Source organism: Giraffa tippelskirchi, chromosome 3 (genome assembly GCF_054371585.1).
Source record: "Giraffa tippelskirchi isolate mGirTip1 chromosome 3, T2T-mGirTip1v1.2.pri, whole genome shotgun sequence".
NCBI lineage: Eukaryota > Metazoa > Chordata > Mammalia > Artiodactyla > Giraffidae > Giraffa > Giraffa tippelskirchi.
The window spans coordinates 34,293,125-34,310,865 of NC_137277.1; the positions used below are offsets into that span (position 1 = coordinate 34,293,125).

The window sequence follows — 17,741 nt, forward strand, 5'->3', positions numbered from 1 at the left end:
TGGTAGAAAAGAAGTAAGTGTGCTTAGTTCATTACCTTCCATCGTCTGGGCCTCCTAGTGATACCAAGTACATATCATTTGGTGAAAAGGCCAGAGCTTCGATTTTGCCCTTGTGAAGTGACAGCCGAGCCATCAGCTCCCTTTTCTTATAATCCCACAAAATGATATCTGCCTGGGGGCAAGAATACACTGTCAGATCATAGACAGGCTTTGAGAGAACCAGAGGAGAGAGCTACCCCTCTGTGTGAAAAAAATAATCATTCATCACTTTTCTAGAAATTAGAGCACGTCTTCCGACATGACGGCAACAAAACAGACAGGTGTAAGCGGGGACTTTTGTTTCTAGGTATTACCAGTCACAAGCTGCTGCATTGGGTATAAAACCACCAGGTTTCTTTACTTTCAGCCTCATAGAGCGAAAATGAGTTCCAAGAGAGGTCAAGGGAAGAGGAGGAAGGGTGTAAACAGGACAGCACAGAGCTATTCTGAAGTGAGGCAGTTTTTCTTGGGAGGCACGCCTAAATCAATACACAGTGGATGCTGTTTTAGTGTATTCACCTTAAAGCCCATGAATGTAACTTGTCCTGATGCAACATAAAGTCCGCTCTTGGAGATGGCCACACAGGAGACGTTGTTGCCATGACCATGTAGGAAATTCTGTTCCTGAGTATTTATTGCCTGGATGAGGATGGTGCAACCCAGAGGGTAGACCAGATGCTCCTGGTCAGGATGGCATTTTAGACCAGTGGGGACATATCCTAAAAGAGAGGTTGAAAATAATAAAAGTCAAGGGCAGAAGTGGCTAATTGTTTTTATTTAGACTGTGCATAAGGCTTTTAAAATAAGCCTTAGTTCAACTAAAATAAGTGTGTGTGTTTGGGGGTTGGGCAGTATTAGGTAATTTTACTCCACCGACAAGGCTGGTATAGAGTATATTCACTGCTAAGGAAAGATTTTTCAGGGCATCCTAGGTGGAAAAAAGTCTGGTTATAAGGAAATATATACAGCATGAGTCCACTTTTATTAAAAAATTATATGTCAATGTATATTTGAAAGGATCATACCAAAAGTTTAACAGAGATATCTTTGGGACAAGTAATGGTTGATTTTTCCTTGGGTTTCACTGTATTTTTCCACTTTTCTAAGCTCTTGTTCTTAAGTATGACTATGGATTTACCCTCTGTATTACTCTATATTCTCAGTGCATAGCATACTATTTGCATGTGTGCGTGTGTGCTCAGTTGTGTCTGACTCTGCGACCTCATGGACTGTAGCCTGCCAGGCTCCTCTGTCAATGGGATTATCCAGGCAAGAATACTGGAGTGGGTTGCAATTTCCTCCTCTAGGGTATCTTCCTGACCCAGGATGGGACCCACATCTGATGCCTCCTGCATTGACAGGTGTGTTCTTTACCACTGAGCCACCTGGAAGCCCACCATACTACTTGGCATTCAGTAATTTTAGATAAATGCGTATTTGACTATATGAAAGAATATAAATTGTCATATAACCAAGAAGGCAAAAACAACTCAATTTTATTGAATTTTAAAAGGCCAAGATAATTGGAGACACTGAGATATAACTGACCATACTCTCTGAGCACTACAAAACAGTATTGAACAGTACTGAATTCAGTAGCAGGTCTCTCTACTGGTCACCAGTGTGATCCTCTGCCCTCATAGCGGGTCACTCACTTCCTTTACCATTGATCTGGTGACCAACTCTAAAGATGGCCAGTATCTAGGATGTACTAAGTGCTCAATTTCTATCAGAGACCGTTAACATAAAACAAAGAGAAGACTCAAGAGCCAAGTCCTAGAATGTGCTAAAACTTTAGTTGTTGATTGTTCTGTGTCTATATTACTACAATTTTAAAGCTTTCAGGCATCACAATGCACTTTCTTTAAAAGTTGCCTTTTTCTAAAATGCAATCCATTGCTTGTTTTCATCCTTCTCAAAACCCAAACAGCATTTCCCCTTTTCATGTTCCAGACAGGAGGTGGTCATAAGTCAGATTCGAGCAGAACAACCAGGCCCCTCTGACCAAAGCACCTCTCCTGTCCAGCTCCCCCTGGTGTCCATCCTGGTCTGAAATCCTCACCTTCCTTCTGGTTAGAAGACAAATTGTCCCCTAAAGTGGTTACTCAAAACACATGTTCCCCACTCCCTCCAGCCCCTTCTCAGTACATCAGCTGGGATTTTAGAGGTTACTTGGTCCCAGGGACCTACAGGTATTCTGTAATCCGATACTGAGGGGCAGGCAGTTTTGCTGGCTGTGTAGGGCTTAGAGCCAGGGGAGAACTGGCTAGTGGGAGAAGGGTTTCAGATCAAACTTTTATCCTTATGGCCTTAGTGAGGGGGCATTTGGTTCCTTTCAGATGTTTGCAAAACCCATCCCGTTCTTTAAGGCCTGGAGCGAGGACATGACTCTAAGATCTTTGGGGAGGAGAGGCTGTCTGGGTCCCCAGTTCTTGACTCATGCCTGCGTCCCAAGCTGCCTTCCAGGTGCCACCTGGTGTCTCACTCTCTGGTTGCACCACACTGTCCCTGGGGTCCCTAAACCACCTAGCCCAGACACTCTCGAGGTCTCACCATTGAATCCAATCACGGCCTCAAGCTCCAGCTCCGCTGCCTCAGCCACCTCATCCTTGGGCGAAGTTTGGGTCTGCATCATCTGGAGACTCAGCTTGCTTTCCTCTCAGCCTACGGAGGTGCAGCGTCTTCTGGTCGTTATGGTAACCGACTTGCGCATGCGCGGCAGATCCACGATCGCGCTGAAAGCCGGCCTACGGAGTCCGGGTCCTTTTCCCCTCGTGAAAATCAAAAGAGGGACTTTTTTTTTTTTTTTTTAAACTTTCTAGTATTTCTCTGGAAATTTAAGGGGCACGAAATGCACAGACTAATTCCCTCCTTCCCATGTAAAGAGTCTGTGACCTTTTGGGTAACGATATAATCAACTACTTGATGGCATTTAAAAATTAAACATAAAGGAGTGCCTCTGCTGGGAAGGCTGCTATAATATATAATTGACACTTCTTTGGGTCCCTTGAAGCAGGTTAAAAAAATAATTAAACTATTGAGGTATAAATTACATATCCTAAAATTTCCTTAAAGTGAGTTTTAGTAAATTTATACAATTGTGCAACTATCACCACAATCCAGTTTTTTCCTTTGTTTTAAGCAGAATAAAATGTTAAATAACTGCTAGAGGTCTTGAGGGGCTCCCACCTTCCAGGGAAAATGCTTGGATTTTGTTCGAAAACAATTTTATTTTAATTGAACCCAGCTGTTCGCGTCTCTTAATGAAGCAAACTGGTTCAGCCTTCAGTCCCCGGGGAAGCGCTTTCCTTTTTCTCATATCAATAGATTGGAGGCCTTAGGGTATGTATATTGCAAACTCCGGGTTTCTGGCGCGCACGGGTCGAGCCGCGGGGTATGAGCCGCGCGGGCCGCCGTAGTCAGCTGCTGCGAGCAGGAAGTGTCCGAGCTGCGGGCGGAGACTGCACCATGGCCCCGGACCCCTGGTGAGCCCCGGGTGAGGGCGGCAGCGCGCGGACGGTCTCGGGGGGAGGCCAGGCTTCCGGGGAGCGGGCGATCGCTAGGCATTGGGGCCGGGGGCCTTTCGTGATGAGGAGTGGGGGAGCAGGGATCCTTCTGCCGCCGAGAGCCGGGGGTTGAGGGGCTGTGCTCTGCCGCATCCCGCCGCCACTCTCGGTCCTGCAAGGGTGGCCGGGGCGGGAGACGTGGTGGACCCTTGGGGGAGTTCCAGCGCCGAATCTCTGAGCCGCATCTCCATCCTGGTGGTGGAGCTGGCTGATGCAGGCTTCCCCGGGACTCCTGTGAAAGTGAAGTCAGAGTAACCTTTTTTGTGGAACGCCAGTCCCTCTGGTGAATTTCCTTATTTCGCCGGTAGCGAAACCGAGGTTCAGAATTCACGGGAGTCAGCGTTAGTAACCAGTTGACGCTGGGGTCTAGATCTTGTGCGCCCTTCAAAAAAAAACTTACAGGAATCTGGGAAGGAAATTATGCCGGTTGTTGATAACGTATTTTATCCTCACCTCAGTATCATGAAGACTGCGGCAGCAAGCAACTTCTGCAGTAAAACAATAGCTGATAAGGGTCTTTTATTCAACAGTCAAGTCCCTAGGACTGAATGATAAAAAGACACAAATTCCGATCCAAGGAACCTATTGCAATAGCATATTCACTTGAGCTTTTTGTTTACTAATGAAAAACCCTCTAGCTCTACAAAGTTCTTTTTGGAGAATATGTCTCACATTAGTACTTCTAACATAGTTTATAGTTAAGTTGCAGACAGTCTGGATATTAAGAGATTAACTTTGCTAGATCAGAGTTAATCTACCTAGGATCTGGATTGTCTGGGCCAATGGCTTAACTGATTTCATACTATATTTTTTTTCACCTAATTTTAACACCCTGATAGAAAAATTTAGAAAATACTGAATATTTGCAGAGGAAAAAAAAAAATCTTTAATTCTATCATCTGGAATAATTGTCATTGTTGACTTTTTAAATGAATTTATTACTTTGTATAATATATGTGTGTATATAATGTATTTTATAGAAACAGGGACCATTTCTCTGTATCATTAATATTCACCAAAAACACAATCTTTATGTTGCTTAATAGTGTATCATGGGAATAACCATGATGCAGTGTGATTTAATCATTCCCGTCTTTGTACCTTTTTAAAAAATACTAGGGGTTTTTTTTGCTTTTATTTTTTTTAATCGGGAAAACTGCCCCTTGGTACCATCTCTCACTTCCTTGACTTACTTCCTAGAAGTGGAGCTACTGGGTCCAAGAGTATGAACATCTTTAAGGCCCTTGACACAGATGGCTAAGTTGCCCTCCACTTCACGGAGGCTAATTCCCTCATTTTACACATAAAGTAGGATATATAGCTCAGAAATAAGGTAGAGGTCCTAGGGTGTCCATTTAGGTGGGTGGAAACTATCCCCAAGCCCCTAGGCCTCTTGCACAGTTAATGTGGAAAAGCAATACTACTTTAATTTCTGCTGCTCTCAAGTAGTTTAACTTAGCAGCTTTCTCATGTTTGTTGCAACACTGGGGGACTCTGCTGTGCTCTATCAACTTCCTTGCAAAGTGGGCTGCTGATCAGGAGAGCGGAAAGGAATAGGGGATAGGACTTAGAAAAATCTAGAAAAACAGACTTGATTACAGCTTAGCCCTCCTGCTACTGAGAATCATGTCAGTGATGCTTTACTCATGTTTAGAAGTAGAATATGACTGTTACTCTTTTAATGGCATGTCAAAGCAAATGGTAAGCTCACTGTGTAATAGAAATGCCGTGTGGTGACTGTCTCTGAACAGGCTCTTTGCTAAAAGTTAATCAGTGGAAAAAGTTTACCACTTTTTCCCTCTCCATTCCAGTTCCTCAGCCTCTGTCATGGCGTCACCATCCTCTTAGTCTCTTAGACCTAAAAAACTCTAATCATTACTTTTTCTTCATTCCTCCTATCAGATTATTGACTCATCTCCACTATTTTTATTTTTTTATTTTCTGCTGTTGTCCAATCCTTTGTAGCCTTATGGCTTACGGAAAGTAAATGTTGGTGGCTGGTTATGGAGTTGAATAGCTGGAGAAGTCTTCTACTGGTCTCCTGCCATTTTTCTCTCATTCCCGATGATTTGTGTACGTGGAGTTCAGGTTACTTTTCCTAAACTAGCACTTTAGGCACCTGTGTGCTTGATTCCATCATGAGGTTACCCATTACCACTAGGCCAGTGGTTCTCAAGCTGTGCTATAGATTGGAATCTCCTGGGGAGCTTTACGACTCCTCACGTCTAGGGCAAGCCCCCTGCCAATTCAATCAGAATGCTTGGGGTATGCTGCTGCTGCTAAGTCGCTTCAGTTGTGTCCGATTCTTCGTGACCCCATGGACTGCAGCCTACCAGGCTCCTCCATCCATGGGATTTTCCAGGCAAGAGTAATGGAGTAGGGTGCCATCGCCTTCTCCGGCTTGAGGTATGAGGAGGCTTTAAAAAAACGTCCCCAGTGATTCAAGGGGCTTTCCAGGTTGCTCAGTGGTAAAGAATCTGCCTGCTGATGCTGGAGATGCAGCTTGGATCCCTGGGTGGGAAGATCCCCTGGAGAGGGAAATGGCAACCCACTCCAGTATTATTGCTAGGAAATCCTGTGGACAGAGAAGCCTGGCAAGCTACAACCCATGGGGTCACAAAAGAGATGGACACAACTGAACACTTGCAGACCAGACAGTGATTCACATGTGTAGCAGAACTTCAGAACCAGTTTGTAGAGCTCAGGTGAGAACACTGGATTAGGAGCAAGACAACTGGGGTTTTGGCCATAAGCATTTCACATAACCTCTTCAAGGCCTCACTTTTTCTGTAACAGTATACCCCACAGTTCTCAAATTCCCTTCAAACCTTACTATTATGCTACTCAAGGCTCTGTGGAAACTAACTTCAACTCTTTTCCGCCATCTTGTTCTTCACTCTCCTACCCAGGACCACCCTTCAGCCGACCATGCCAGGCTGTTTCCCTTCCTTTCATCTTTGCTTGCTTCCTGTGCCTCTCACCTCATCTGAAAGGTGCTCCTCCCTCTTGCTGGAGTGAGAGGCCTGCTTTGACTTTGTGGTTCAGCCCAAGGTATAACCTCTTGGCCCAGCCTTATGAGGTCCAAGTGTCTCGGCCAGTAATTTCTCTCAGTTCCGAACTCCGGAAATATGCACTTGTCATTTCTACTCCTCATCGGTCAGGAGGTGTGTTACACCTTATTACTGATTTGCGTTTATGTGGTCTGGGACCACAGAGCCAGACCTAAGAACCTCTTTTCATTGATGACGACATGGAGGGGAAATGGGGGAAATGTGGCAAAGTCAGGGCCAGCACCCAATTTTCCTTATTAGCCTCCTGTTTCCTTAATTATGTATTGGCTTATATCACCTGGTCACTTTTGGTATACATGAATATATATGCATGTATATATGTGAGTTAATCCTGTTACAGAACCAAGTCTGCTCACCAGCGCACCGTAAAGCCAATCTACTGGCCCCTGGTGGTGGTGAAGGAAAGTGCAGCGTTTGTCGTCGCCAAGCAAGGAGTCCTGGTAGCCACTGCTCCAAACACATCCAAATTCCTTCCCCGCACCCTGCCCCGTGGTGAGCCAGGGGGTAGCAAAGAGTCGGACAGGACTGAGGCACTAACACTTTAACTTTCAGGGAAAGATTTTTAAAGACGGGATGAGGGAGGGAGGTTGTAGGGGGTGCATGATCAGCTCGTGGACATTCTTCTGATTAGGTGGTGGTAAGGTAATTGAGACTCAGCATCATCAATCTTGTGGTTCCAAAACCGGTCTGGGTTCTACAGGCTTGGGCAGAGGTGGCGGGGATGGCAGGGGACGGTTAAAGTCATCTATCTGGTGGGGGTTTCAGTATCTGCAAGACAGCTTGAAGGACACGGCTCAGAATATTATCTACCACCCTTGAGGAGGAAGTAAAGGTCCTTGACTTTGCTTAATGCCTAAACTATTCTTACTTTGTCTCGCTTGACTGTTTTCCTTTCTTTCTGCATTTTCTCACTTCTCAAAATTTACTCTTTGGAACTCAAGGAAGGCCTAGGAGGCTAAAGCTTTTCTATAGACAAGAGGCAGGTGGAAGACATGGAGGTAGGGGTGTATTCCAGGAAGGGCCCATAGGTTACACTACCTCATTGGGTCCTTATTAAATTTAAAATGTAAAGCTCTTAGCATAGAACCTGGCCCAGATCAGGCACTCAGTTGTTAGTCATAGTTATAATTACTATAGTAAGATTCCTCAGGGCAACGACTGGAAATTGTTTTTTTCTCTTTGTTCAAAGACATTTGCCAGGTCCTCTCAGTGTTCAGGTGACACACGGGAATTCAAAGATTTTAAGAAATGGCTTGTTTATTTTTTTCAGACAAAAATTGGAACATTAGATTCCACAGCAGATCTAAATATTGTTTACTGGTACAGTCCTGGAAAATATATCTGTCATGTATTCAGTCTCCACCCTTTAGAAGAGATGAAATGTGTATACACACTTAGATATTTTCCAAAACAGATAAAAAATGAAAAGGCTGTTAGCGAAGGAAAAATGAAGGGACTGGTAGAGATTCATTGTGAGCCCTTCAAAGCCCCCACCCCTGTTGAATAGCAAATAGAAGCTCAGGATATGTTTCGATAGAATTCTGGTGTCAGGTGGGTGTGTGTTACCTGTTGTTCTGTAGGGCTCTTCCCTAGATAGCTGCTCTCCATCCTTTTATCCTGCCTTATTTTCTTTCTTCAGTTCAGTCCAGTTGCTCAGTCATGTCTGACTCTTTGCGATCCCATGGACTGCAGCACGCCAGGCTTCCCTGTCCATCACCAACTCCCAGAGTTTACTCAAACTCATGTCCATTGAGTCAGTGATGCCATCCAACCATGTCATCCTCTATCGTCCCCTTCTTCCTTCAGTCTTTCCCAGCATCAGGGTCTTTCCCAATGAGTCAGTTCTTTGCATCAGGTGGCCAAAGTATTGGAGTTTCAGCTTCAGCATCAGTCCTTCCAGTGAATATTTAGGACTGATTTCCTTTAGGATTGACTGGTTTGATCTCCTTGCAGTCCAAGGGACTCTCAAGAGTCTTCTCCAACACCACAGTTTAAAAACATCAATTCTTTGGTGCTCAGCTTTCTTTATAGTCCACCTCTCGCATTCATACATGACTACTGGAAAAACCATAGCCTTGACTAGATGGACCTTTGTTGGCAAAGTAATGTCTCTGCTTTTTAATATGCTGTCTAGGTTGGTCATAACTTTTCTTCCAAGGAGTCTTAATTTCATGGCTGCAGTCACCATCTGCAGTGATTTTGGAGCCCCCCCAAATAAAGTCGCTCACTGTTTCCATTATTTCCCCATCTATTTGACATGAGATGGGACCAGATGCCATGATCTTCGTTTTCTGAATGTTGAGTTTTAAGCCAACTTTTTCACTCTCCTCTTTCACTTTCATCAAGAGGCTCTTTAGTTTTTCTTCGCTTTCTGCCATAAGAGTGGGTGTCATCTGCATATCTGAGGTTATTGATATTTGATATTTCTCCCGGCAATCTTGATTCAGTTTGTGCTTCATCTAGCCCAGCGTTTCTCATGATGTATTTTGAGATGTATAAGTTTAATAAGCAGGGTGACAATATACAGCCTTGACGTACTCCTTTTCCTATTTGGAACCAGCCTGTTGTTCCATGTCTAGTTCTAACTGTTGCTTCTTGACCTGCACAGATTTCTCAAGAGGCAGGTCAGGTGGTCTGGTCTTTCCATCTGTTTCAGAATTTTCCACAGTTTGTTGTGATCCACACAGTCAAAGGCTTTGGCGTAGTCAATAAAGCAGAAGTAGATGTTTTTCTGAAACTCTCTTGCTTTTTCAAGAGGATATGCCAACGGATGTTGGCAATTTGATCTCTGGTTCCTCTGCCTTTTCTAAATCCAGCTTGAACATCTGGAAGTTTATGGTTCATGTACTGTTGAGGCCTGGCTTGAAGAATTTCGAGCATTACTTTACTAGCGTGTGAGATGAGTTCAATTGTGCAGTAGTTTGAGCATTTTTGGCATTGCCTTTCTTTGGGATTGGAATGAAAACTGACCTTTTCCAGTCCTGTGGCCACTGCTGAGTTTTCCAAATTTGCTGGCATATTGAGTGCAGCACTTTGACAGCATCATCTTTTAGGAATTGAAATAGCTCAACTGGAATTCCATCACCTCCACTAGCTTTGTTCATAGTGATGCTTCCTAATGCCCACTTGACTTCGCATTCCAGGATGTCTGGCTCTAGGTGAGTGATCACACCATCATGATTATCTGGGTTGTGAAGATCTTTTTTGTATATAGTTCTTCTGTGTATTCTTGCCACCTCTTCTTAATATCTTCTCCTTCTGTTAGGTCCATACAATTTCTGTCCTTTATTGTGCCCATCTTTGCATGAAATGTTTCCTTGGTATTTCTCATTTTCTTGAAGAGATCTCTAGTCTTTCCCATTCTATTGTTTTCCTCTATTTCTTTGTGTTGATCACTGAAGAAGGCTTGCTTACCTCTCCTTGCTATTCTTTGAAACTCTGCATTCAAATGGTGTTTCTTTCCTTTTCTCCTTTGTTTTTCACTTCTTTTCTCAGCTATTTGTAAGGCCTCTTCAGACAGCCATTTTGCTTTTTTGCCTTTCTTTTTCTTAGAGATGGCCTTGATCCCTGTCTCCTGTACAATGTCACGAACCTCCATCCATAGTTCATCAGGCACTCTGTCTATCAGATCTAATCCTTTGAATCTGTTTCTCACTTCCACTGTATAATTGTAAGGGATTTCATTTAGATCATACCTGAATGGTCTAGTGGACTTCCCTGAATGGTCTAGTGGTTTTCCCTACTTTCTTCAATTTAAGTCTGAATTTGGCAATAAAGAGTTCATGATCTGAGCCACAGTCTGCTCCCGGTCTTGTTTTTGCTGACTGTATAGAGCTTCTCCATCTTTCGTTGCGAAGAATATAATCAATCTGATTTTGGTATTGACCGTCTGGTGATGTCCATGTGTAGAGTCTTCTCTTGTGTTGTTGGAAGAGGATGTTTGCTATGACCAGTGTGTTCTCTTGGCAAAACTCTATTAGCCTTTACCCTGCTTCATTCTGTACTCCAAGGCCAAATTTGCCTGTTACTCCAGGTGTTTCTTGACTTGTTACTTTTGCATTCCAGTCCCCTATAATGAAAAGGACATCTTTTTTGGGTGTTAGTTCTTGAAGGTCTTGTAGGTCTTCATAGAACTGTTCAACTTCAGCTTCTTCAGCGTTACTGGTCAGGGCATAGACTTGAATTACCATGATATTGAATGGTTTGCCTTGGAAATGAACAGAGATCATTCTGTCGTTTTTGAGATTGCATCCAAGTACTGCATTTCAGACTCTTGTTGACTATGATGGCTACTCCATTTCTTCTAAGGGATTCTTGCCCACAGTAGTAGATATAATTGTCATCTTAGTTAAAGTCACCTATTTCACTCCATTTTAGTTCACTGATTCCTCAAATGTCGACGTTCACTCTTGCCATCTCCTGTTTGCCTTGATTCATGGACCTAACATTCCAGGTTCCTATGCAATATTGCTCTTTACAGTATCAGAGTTTACTTCTGTCACCAATCGCGTCCACAATTCGGTGTTGCCTTTGCTTTGGCTCCATCTCTTCATTCTTTCTGGAGTTATTTCTCCACTGATCTCCAGTAGCATACTGGGCACCTACCAACCTGGGGAGTTCATCTTTCAGTGTCCTATCTTTTTGCTTTTTCATACTGTTCATGGGTTCCCAAGGCAAGAATACCAAAGTGGTTTGCCATTCCCTTTTCCAGCGGACCATGTTTTGTGAGAACTCTCCAGCATGACCCGTTGTCCGTCTTGGGTGGCCCTATACGGCATGGCTCATAATTTCATTGAGTTAGACAAGGCTGTGGTCCATGTAATCAGATTGGTTAGTTTTCTGTGATTGTGGTTTTCAGTCTGTCTGCTCTCTGATGGAGGATAAGAGGCTGATGGAAGCTTCCTGATGGGAGAGACTGACTGAGGGGGAAACTGGGTCTTGTTCTGATGGGCGGGGCCATGCTCAGTAAATCTTTAATCCAACTTTCTCTTGATGGGTGGGGCTGTGTTCCCTCCCTGTTATTTACCTGGGACCAAAGGAGAAGGCAATGGCACCCCACTCCAGTACTCTTGCCTGGAAAATCCCATGGACGAAGGAGCCTGGTGGGCTACAGTCCATGGGGTCGCACAGAGTCGGACACGACTAAGCGACTTCACTTTCACTTTTCCCTTTCATGCACTGGAGAAGGAAATGGCAACCCACTCCAGTATTCTTGCCTGGAGAATCCCAGGGACGGCAGAGCCTGGTGGGCTGCCGTCTGTGGGGTCGCACAGAGTCGGAAACGACTGAAGCAACTTAGTAGTTAGCAAACTATGGTGGAGGTAATGAAGATAATGGCGACCTCCTTCAAAAGGTCTCATGCAGGCGCTGCTACATTCAGTGCCCCCAACCCTGCAGCAGGCCGACCCATGCCTCCACTGGAGACTCCTGGGCACTCCTGGGCAAGTCTGGGTCAGTCTCTTGTGGGGTCACTGTACCTTTCTTCTGGGTCCTGGTGCACACAAGGTTCTGTTTGTGCCCTCCAAGAGTCTATTTCCCTAGTCCTATGTAAGTTCTGGCAGCTCTATGTTGGGTTTAATGGCGACCTCCTCCAAGGGGGCTTATGCCATACCCAGGTCTGCTGCACCCAGAGCCGCTGCCCCTGCGGCAGTCCACTGCTGACCCATACCTCCACAGGAGACACAGTTCTGTCTCAGTCTCTGTGGGTTCTCTTGAGTTCATTGCTGTATTCTCCCATGCCTGGAACAGTGCTGGGCTCTCCAGAAATGTTTGCTGAATGTTTTGTGAATGAATGCATTGGGATGCTTTATCAGCGGCCAGAGAGCACAGTGGTTAGGAGCACAGACAGGCTCGGGGCCGGGCAGCCGGGATTTGCAGCTGGAGGTACCAATTGGGCAAGTGGCTCTACCTCCCTGCGCCTGATTTTTCTCAAGTATATGCTGGGGATGGGGACCCAGCTCCCAGCGTTCTTGTGTGGGTGGAGTGAGTTATTACAAAAGAAGAGTTGAGAATGGAACCCGTCCCTTAGTGAGTTACCATTCATTGTGTGTATGCCTTTACTGCCCCTCTTATCCTCCCTTCCTGTTCGCTGTCGTGACTAGAATTACAAACTGCAACTTTAGATTACTCTGAAATTTCCTTTAAGGAACTTTCAACACGTCTTTCCCTTTATGACTCTGACGCAGGTTTTCCACCTACGATTCTACCTGCCAAATTGCACAAGAGATTGCCGAGAAAATTCAGCAGCGAAATCAGTATGAAAGAAATGGTGAAAATACAACCAAGGTAAGGCCAAGAGAGACTGGGCCCTTCAGAGGATTTGTTTGAGCTCTGAAAACCCTCCCCTTTCAGAGGCTGTATGTGTAACAACCTGTGTGTGTGTTAGTCACTCAGTTGTGTCTGACTCTTTGTGACTCCATGCACTGTAGGCCCATCAGGCTCCTCTGTCCATGGAATTCTCCAGGCGAGAATATTGGAGTAGGTTGCCATAGGTCAAATGGACATTACAACCAATCCATTCATAGTTAACATAATCACTGAGACCAAATGAAGCAAGGCATCTCGTTAATTTCCCCTATTTTATCTTAAAAGCTGCTAACAGTTTTATAGTCTAGTTCCAGAGTTGGTACACTCTCCCCCTGGTGGTGAATCTATCAGGCTCTGCAGAACAAGAGGCAAGTTCTCACCTCTTTGAGTAACCATTCTCAACAAAACGATGATAGTCTTTTTTTTTTTTTTTTTGGTACATTTTACATTTAAACATGATCATCCTTCGCTTTCGAGCTGTAAAAAAGACAGTGGTGGGATTTGGCAAGGTTTTTTTCAGCAAATTCTGAGTCCATGCCAATTCCTTTGATTCTAATCGAGCATCACAGGTTTCTTTGTAACTTCCCCTTTCCAAATTAGTGTTTTCCTTTTCCTGCAGTGAGAACCCAGGTTTCCAAAAGCATTGATATGTTCTTGCCCATTTGGTCTCTCTTACAAGTGAAAGTCGCTCAATTGTGTCTGACTCTTTGTGACCCCATGGACTATACAGTCCATGGAATTCTCCAGGCCAAAAACTGCAGTGGGTAACCTTTCCCTTCTCATGGGATCTTCCCAACTTAGGGATTGAACCCAGGTCTCCCACATTGCGAATAGATTCTTTACCAGCTGAGCCACCAGGGAAGCCCAAGAATACTGGAGTGGGTAGCCTATGCCTTCTCCAGCAGATCTTTCTGACCCAGGGATCAAACCGGGGTCTCCTGCATTGGCAGGTGGATTCTTTACCCGCTGAGCTACATGGGAAGCCCTGTCTCTCTTATAGTTTATACAAAAAAGTTTTCAGAATGATTACACAAGCGCCAGTACATATACTAAGTGTAGTTTGAGTATTGTTGTTTTTTTAATTTAGAATATCCCACTAAGGATATTCTGTTCTAAAGATATGAGGATTGATTATTTTTTTCTGTATCTTACGCTCTCCTCTGTATCTATTGATATTCATTTTCAGGGTTTGCTTTTTCCCCGCCCTTAAATTTTAAATATGTAAAACATTTATATAGTACAGAAGTCAGTAATATATACAAAGGGTATACTCAAAGTTTTATCTCCATTCCACCCTTTGTCATGCCTTCTTCAACTTTTTCTTAGAGTAATCCTTGCTTTTTGAGGGTAATTTCTCATTTATTCTTCCTGTGTTACTGCTTGTGGAAATAAGCATCCAGGGTGTGTGTGTGTGTGTGTGTGTGTGTGTGTGTGTGTGTGTGTGTGTGTGTGTGTCTGTGTGTGTCTGTGTGTGTCTGTGTGTGTCTGTGTGTGTGTGTCTGTGTGTGTCTGTGTGTGTGTGGTGTATTCTCATTAAGCATCCAGGGGTGTGTGTGTGTGGTGTATTGTGTGTGGTGTATTCTCATTAAGCATCCAGGGTGTGTGTGTGTGTGTGTGTGTGTGTGTGTGTGTGTCTGTGTGTGTGTCTGTGTGTGTCTGTGTGTGTCTGTGTGTCTGTGTGTGTGTGTGTCTGTGTGTGTGTGGTGTATTCTCATTAAGCATCCAGGGGTGTGTCTGTGTGTGTGTGTGTGTGGTGTATTCTCATTAAGCATCCAGGGGTGTGTGTGTGTGGTGTATTGTGTGTGGTGTATTCTCATTAAGCATCCAGGTGTGTGTGTGTGTGTGTGTGTATGTGTGTCTGTGTGTGTGTGTCTGTGTGTGTGTGGTGTATTCTCATTAAGCATCCAGGGTGTGTGTGTGTGTGACTGTGGTGTATTCTCATTAAGCATCCAGGTGTGTGTGTGTGTGTGTGTGTGTGTGTGTGGTGTATTCTCATTAAGCATCCAGGGGTGTGTGTGTGTGGTGTATTGTGTGTGGTGTATTCTCATTAAGCATCCAGGGGTGTGTGTGTGTGTGGGGGGGTGTATTCTCATTTCTCTTCCTTTAACAAAAAGGTTACTCTTTTGTATCTTGCTCTTTTCACTTAACAGTAGTATTATAGAAATATTAATTCGTTGAGATCTTTTTGATTTTTCTTAGGACTTTATAGTGCTCTATTGTGTGTTGTTGTTTAGTCGCTAAATTGTGTCTGATTCCTTTGCTTCCCCATGGACTGCAGCACACCAGGCTCCTCTGTTCATGGAATTTCCCAGGCAAGAATACTAAAGAGTGGGTTGCCATTTCCTTCTCTAGGAGATCTTTCCGACCCAGGGATCTCCTGCATTGGCGGGCAGATTCTTTTCCACTGAACCACCAAGGAAGCCCCTATTGTGTAGTTCATTAACCTGTCTCCTAAGAATAGGCATTTAGATTGTTTCCTGTCTTTTGCTCTTAAGAATAATGCTGCAATAAATAGCTTTGTGATTTTTTTATTTTTTTTGAGATTCTTTTAAGAGTGAATTCTCAGAACCAGGGCATTTGTGATTTCTTTTTTTTTTTTTTTAACCTGTTGCCAAATTACCCTCCACAGGGTTTGTCACATTTGGCTTCCCAGGTTGGTCAGTTTCCTGAATTTTTGCCAACATAAGTGAGATAAAATATTTTACTGTAATTTTATTTTATTTATTTTTTAAATTGAGGCATAATTGAATTATAATATTATATTGGTTTCAGGTATGCAGCATAGGGATTTGAGATTTGATATTTTTGTACATTACAGTGTGATCACCAGATAAGTCTAGTTCCATCTTACCATATGAAATTATTACAATATTATTGACTATACTCCCTATACTGTACATTATATTCCCTTGAGTTCCTTACTTTATAGCTGGAAGTTTGTACCTCTTAATCTCCTTCACCTTCCAGTGTAGTTTTAAATTTGCATTTTTCATGATATGAAGTGAAGTATGTTTTCACATTCTTAAGCACTATATATATATATATATTCTGTAAATTAATTCCCTGTCTTTTGCCCATTTTTTTCTATTGGATTATTATTTTTTTTAATTTTTAAGAGCTCTTTATGTATTAGGAGATTAGCTCTTTCTGATATATTGTAATTATTTCCTCTCCTTTATCATTTGTTACTTGACTTTGCCATGGTAGCTTCTGTCATATGAAAGTTTTAGTTTTTTTTTTTTTTAATAAAGTTGACTATCAATTTTTAATTGTCTCTGCATTTTCACTCACAGCTTTTGCTACTTGTAGGTTAGAAAGGAATTTGTTCCTGATTTCTTCTAGCAAATTCATGGTTTCATTTTTTACATTCAGATCCCTGATCCATTCAACTAGTATCATCTTCTGATGATAAACCATTCTGCTAAGTCACTTCAGTCGTGTCTGACTCTATACGACCCTATGGACTGTAGCCCACCAGGTTCCTCTGTCCATGGGATTCTCCAAGCATGAATACTGGAGTGGGTTGCCATGCCATTCTCTAGGGGATCTTCCCAACCCAGGGATCTATCCTGCATCTCTTACGTCTCCTGAATTGGCAGGTGGGTTCTTTACCACTAGCACCACCTGGGAAGCCCAATAAACCATTTGACTAAGGGCTGGATGAAGCACAAGCTGGAATCAAGATTGCCGTGAGAAATATCAAATATCAATAACCTCAGATACGCAGGTGACACCACCATTATGGCAGAAAGCAAAGAAGAACTAAAGAGCCTCTTGATGAAAGTGAAAGAGGAGAGTGAAAAAGTTGGCTTAAAACTCAACATTCAGAAAATGAAGATCATGGCATCTGGTCCTATCACTTCATGGCAAATAGAGGGGCCAACAATGGAAACAGTGAGAAACTTTATTTTGGGGGGCTCCAAAATCACTGCAGATGGTGACTGCAGCCATGAAATTAAAAGACGCTTGCTCTTTGGAAGAAAAGCTATGACCAACCTAGACAGCGTACTAAAAAGCAGAGACATTACTTTACCAACAAAGGTCCATCTAGTCAAGGCTGTGGTTTTTCCAGTAGTCATGTATGAATGTGAGAGTTGGACTATAAAGAGAACTGAGCACCAAAGAATTGATGCTTTTGAACTGTGGTGTTGGAGAAGACTCTTGAGAGTCCCTTGGACTGCAGGGAGATCCAACCAGTCAATCCTAAAGGAAATCAGTCCTGAATATTCATTGGAAGGACTGATGTTGAAGTTGAAACTGCAATACTTTGGCCACCTGATGCAAGGAACAGACTTATTTGAAAAGACCCTGATGCTGGGAAAGATTGAAGGGGGGAGGAGAAGGGGATGACAGAGGATGAGATGGTTGGATGGCATCACCGACTCAATCGATATGAGTTTGAGTAGGATCTGGGAGTTGATGATGGACAGGGAGGCCTGGTATGCTGCAGTCCATGGGGTTGCAAAGAGTCAGACACGACTGAGCAACTGAACTGAATTATAAAAATGAGTTTTCCATGTGGCTGAATTATTGCCCAGGTTAGATTAAATTCCTCAATGTAGGCTTTCTGGATTTAGGTTGTATAAAATTTTAAGCACTTAAAAAATGTCTCAGATTCACATGTCTATACCAGTTCTGATTAACTTTAAAAAAATCTTTCTCTGTTAAGTATACAATAGTTTAATATACTTTTTAAAAGTTACTTATGCCATTGAGCATCTTTTCATATATTTTTTAGATGTTTGTATTTCTTCCTTTA

General features: G+C 43.3%; 2 protein-coding genes across 11 annotated transcripts in view; one reads left to right on the forward strand and one right to left on the reverse strand.

Annotated features, from left to right (window-relative positions):
* The window catches only part of CFAP52 (cilia and flagella associated protein 52), a 25,942-nt gene extending 23,224 nt beyond the window's left edge, over window positions 1–2,718 (reverse strand). Inside the window, exons 1-3 of one of the 3 annotated variants that reach the window (XM_081578351.1) lie at window positions 2,593–2,718; window positions 559–758; window positions 36–172 (exon numbers count right to left, since the gene is read on the reverse strand). In XM_081578351.1, coding sequence (XP_081434477.1) covers window positions 36–172; window positions 559–758; window positions 2,593–2,674 — 419 coding nt within the window. In that variant the 5' untranslated portion in view covers window positions 2,675–2,718. The remainder of the gene's footprint in view (window positions 1–35; window positions 173–558; window positions 759–2,592) is intronic. The other 2 variants (XM_081578352.1, XM_081578353.1) reach the window with 2 other exon arrangements.
* Window positions 2,719–3,464: 746 nt separating this feature from the next.
* The window catches only part of STX8 (syntaxin 8), a 201,449-nt gene continuing 187,172 nt past the window's right edge, over window positions 3,465–17,741 (forward strand). For all 8 annotated transcript variants that reach the window (XR_014079138.1, XM_081578362.1, XM_081578363.1 and 5 more), the window contains exons 1-2: window positions 3,465–3,524; window positions 12,862–12,961. Coding sequence is in view for 7 of the 8 variants with exons in the window: in XM_081578362.1 (XP_081434488.1) it covers window positions 3,508–3,524; window positions 12,862–12,961 (117 nt within the window). In the remaining variant the exon portion in view is untranslated. The remainder of the gene's footprint in view (window positions 3,525–12,861; window positions 12,962–17,741) is intronic.